This window comes from Limulus polyphemus, unplaced genomic scaffold, assembly GCF_000517525.1.
Source record: "Limulus polyphemus unplaced genomic scaffold, Limulus_polyphemus-2.1.2 Scaffold1757, whole genome shotgun sequence".
In the NCBI taxonomy this organism is placed as follows: Eukaryota; Metazoa; Arthropoda; class Merostomata; order Xiphosura; family Limulidae; genus Limulus; species Limulus polyphemus.
In genome coordinates this window covers 134,290-137,745 of record NW_013667367.1, presented here as the reverse complement: position 1 = coordinate 137,745, position 3,456 = coordinate 134,290, and the positions used below count along the sequence as shown (strand labels likewise).

Below are 3,456 nucleotides of genomic sequence, written 5' to 3'. Positions count from 1 at the left end.
AGTTGCCGGTGGGTGGTGATGACTAGCTGCCTTCCCTGTAGTTTTACTCTGTAAATTAGGGACGGCTAGTGCAGACAGCCCTCGTGTAGCTTTGCGCGAAATTCAAAACAAACAAACACAAAATAATTAGCCTCCTAGTTTTATTTGTCTGTTTTTGGGCCTTGATGTCTGCATAGATGTATTAAAATAGTATCGAAAGTAAGTAGATTCTGTAAGTAGAAATAAGTCTGCATTACAGCTTTGGATGTCCTGTTGTCTACTATAAATCTGTTACCAATAGTGAGTGTGATTCTCAGTGATAATCAATCGATCTTTTATCTTTCAGATACTGAAGAGACAGGCTACGACGTTTGGGAAGGACTTCCTTTAGACTCTGAGAATGAGAGCGAGGAGAACGATGACTTCCTGTTCGAGGTGAGCGACACCCCTCACCTCCCGACTTTCCGCCTGCAATTGCCTGGCAACAACAGCAAGGCGTAAGTACGCCAAAAATGCTTCTGCCGGTGATGGTCCCAACAACGCGGTTTGTTTTAATTAACCGTGCTGTGTAGGCCCACTGGAATAAACTGTTTATGTCGCGATACTTTTGGTTAAAAGAAGATAAGCTAAAACGAGTTGTTAAAGATTTATCAGCGCGTGAATAAGAAAGAACTAACATTCACTATTTGTGCATGTGCTTGTGAGCATTTAGCTTTAACATAACCTTTTTTGATAATCATATGAAAATCAAACTTTAGCGTAATTTGCTGCATACAAAACTTGTGCATTCGATCAAAATACGCGTGTTTTCAATATCAGTTACCATAAATGTGGCAGGTTCTAGCATATTATAATGTTTTTTTTTATTGTAAATCTATAAACGCAACACAGAAACTTTGCTATTTATGCACACGTGCACCCCCTTCCCCCACCAAATATTTAATAATATGACTACAGAAGTGCTATTGTTTCAGTAGAACTTTGGCGGAGTATTCATAGTAGGTTTGGAAACTTTAATGGACTACTTACTGCATGTGGAATGAAAAGGGTCAACGTTTGGCTTCTATACTGAGGCCTTCTTCAGGGTCGACACCTACAAAAGGCTTTAGTATAGAAGTCGAAACGCCGTCCCCTTTTCATTCAACATGCAGTTGCAGTAAATTAAAGTTCTCAACTCTACTACAAAAGTGCTAATACGTGCATTTGAGGGTTTCCATTGAGAATAAACCTTAATAACAATACCAGCTTCATTAATCAGTGGAGATCAAATACATCTCGATTCTGACTTTGTATAGTGTGTAGTGAGAACACCCTTATACATAAACAGATTTCAAAAGGTTTGTTTGCCGTAATGTTTTTACGCCCTGCATGTTCATATGAGTGAAAAAAGTTATTATTTCCTTTCTGTTTTCGTTTTACAATACATTTCTTTCTCCATGCAAAATTTGTTGATGTTCTTATAGAGAACTCATGAAAACAAAACGGTGTAAGAAATCCTTCGCCTATGTTTTTGCTTAATCCTTAGATAAACATTTCTACAATATTATAGAATATAATTATCGTAAATAGATCAGTTCTTTAACACAAATTGAACAGAAATTGGTTAGACGTAAACATAGAATACATATTTGGATACTTCAGATTTTAACGTTATAGAAACAGTATCGTTTTGATGTTTTCTTGTGTTCTGAACAAATGATAAAACATAAAAAGTGCACGCTGTAAGCAGGATCAACATATATTTGTCCCTTTTTAGGATATGTAACTGTCTCCGTCTTGCCGACGTGTTAAACCAAATTAACTACACCAAGGAGAAATTTAAGTTCGTTCACAGCTACATCGAAATATTTCCTGTTCCCAAACATGAAATTGAAACCAGCGCCACCTGCAGCCAACTTTTGACAGGCACACGATTGGACAGCCTTTTAGAAGACGTAGCCACTGATGGGAGCACAACCATTGACGTAGTACAACTGGACAACAATATTAGAGATATTCTGGGCATCGAAACCGTAACATTAAGATAAAGATAGTTATCCGTTTGGTGTTAATCGTGATATTTACTTATAAGCCTCTAACGCTATGTAAATACAGAGAAAAGACAGCATATTATAAACTCCTTTGGCGAGAGCTTTCTATTAGTTATGATATTGGACCATCGCTGAAGATGTGTTGTTTATACGTGCTATGTGCAGTGGTGTATCAAAACATGAAAATAATATATCAAAACTACTATGTGTTGAACTGTAATAAACAAAAAAAAACATTATTAGCGAACAATTTTATCACATTTTTGCTGATCCCAATTGTTTCGAACTTCATTGCTTTCTGCTTATATTATGCGCAAGTGATTCTGATGATGGGAGTATTTACGAGATGAACAATGAACAAATATTATTAACTGTTCTAAAGTGTATGTGCAGTAATCATATTATGTAAATATGTAGATAACGTTGTGAACGTGTGGTGACGTAACAGTGCCTATTTCATCTTACGATCTGATCTGGTCATCATTTTTCTCAAATAAAGTCTCTTTTTTTTCAGGAACTTCGTTTTTTGTCTCTTTCATTCCCATTTTCTGATTTTATGCAAATGATAAGTAAACTCTGTATACCCCTATATAACAACAACTATTTTACTGTCATTCACGTACCTAATTTGAATAACTATTGTACAAGATGCAATTTGATATATTAATCTAGAATTACTCTGAAGTTATTATATTATCGATTATGAACTTGTTTCTATGACTGTACATGTCCATGTAAGAACTAATTTTAAATGCTAGGTTACAAATTATTGGTAAGCTTTTTTTGATTATACAGGTTCCCTTTGTAACAAACCTATTATGAACACTATGACTACACACCTACTTCGGTACTATAGTTAAGAAAGGTGGTTATAATCTCTCATAGTCGATTTAATGCGCTGTGTGTCTGTGTCAAACTGGTAAAAAAACTGCAGTTCAATTAATTTTAAAAACGCCGAATTCTGAGATTAATAATATTAGCACTTAATTTGCACAGTTGATTTGTATGTCATAAATTATTGTGCTAATTTTATATATAAACAATTGCCTAAAGTTTGTATTTTGTTTACACTTATATACTGTGGGGGATTTCACCATTCTTAAAAGTACGTTAATAAAGTCCTACTGAATACGGAACAGTTAATTAATTGATCGTGTAATCAAAGTTGTGTAAACACAAATAAAACGCGACATCTTGAAATGTAAAGTTTGAAAATATTTAACGTATAATTGTACAAAACCCTTGAGCAAAATTTGATTAGTTTCGTGAAATTTATGCTAAACGTTAACACAGAAATGCAGTGATGTAATGTGTTTTTTGATTGTGTTATAGTACAATACTTGGTACACATTTTAACACTACGCCCATTTACTACCACAGATGAAAGAAGGGTATAAATAGGTGTGTATCCCTATTGTTTAATATGTGAAAGTTGAAGAAGTAGCTC

At 34.6% G+C, this 3,456-nt stretch overlaps 1 protein-coding gene across 3 annotated transcripts in view; it reads left to right on the top strand.

Annotated features, from left to right (window-relative positions):
- The window catches only part of LOC106464843, a 26,267-nt gene extending 23,747 nt beyond the window's left edge, over window positions 1-2,520 (top strand). For 2 of the 3 annotated variants that reach the window (XM_022392640.1, XM_022392638.1), the window contains 2 exons: window positions 326-476; window positions 1,736-2,520. In XM_022392640.1, coding sequence (XP_022248348.1) covers window positions 326-476; window positions 1,736-2,006 — 422 coding nt within the window. In that variant the 3' untranslated portion in view covers window positions 2,007-2,520. The remainder of the gene's footprint in view (window positions 1-325; window positions 477-1,735) is intronic. The other variant, XM_022392641.1, reaches the window with a different exon arrangement.
- The last annotated feature ends 936 nt before the right edge of the window (window positions 2,521-3,456 follow it).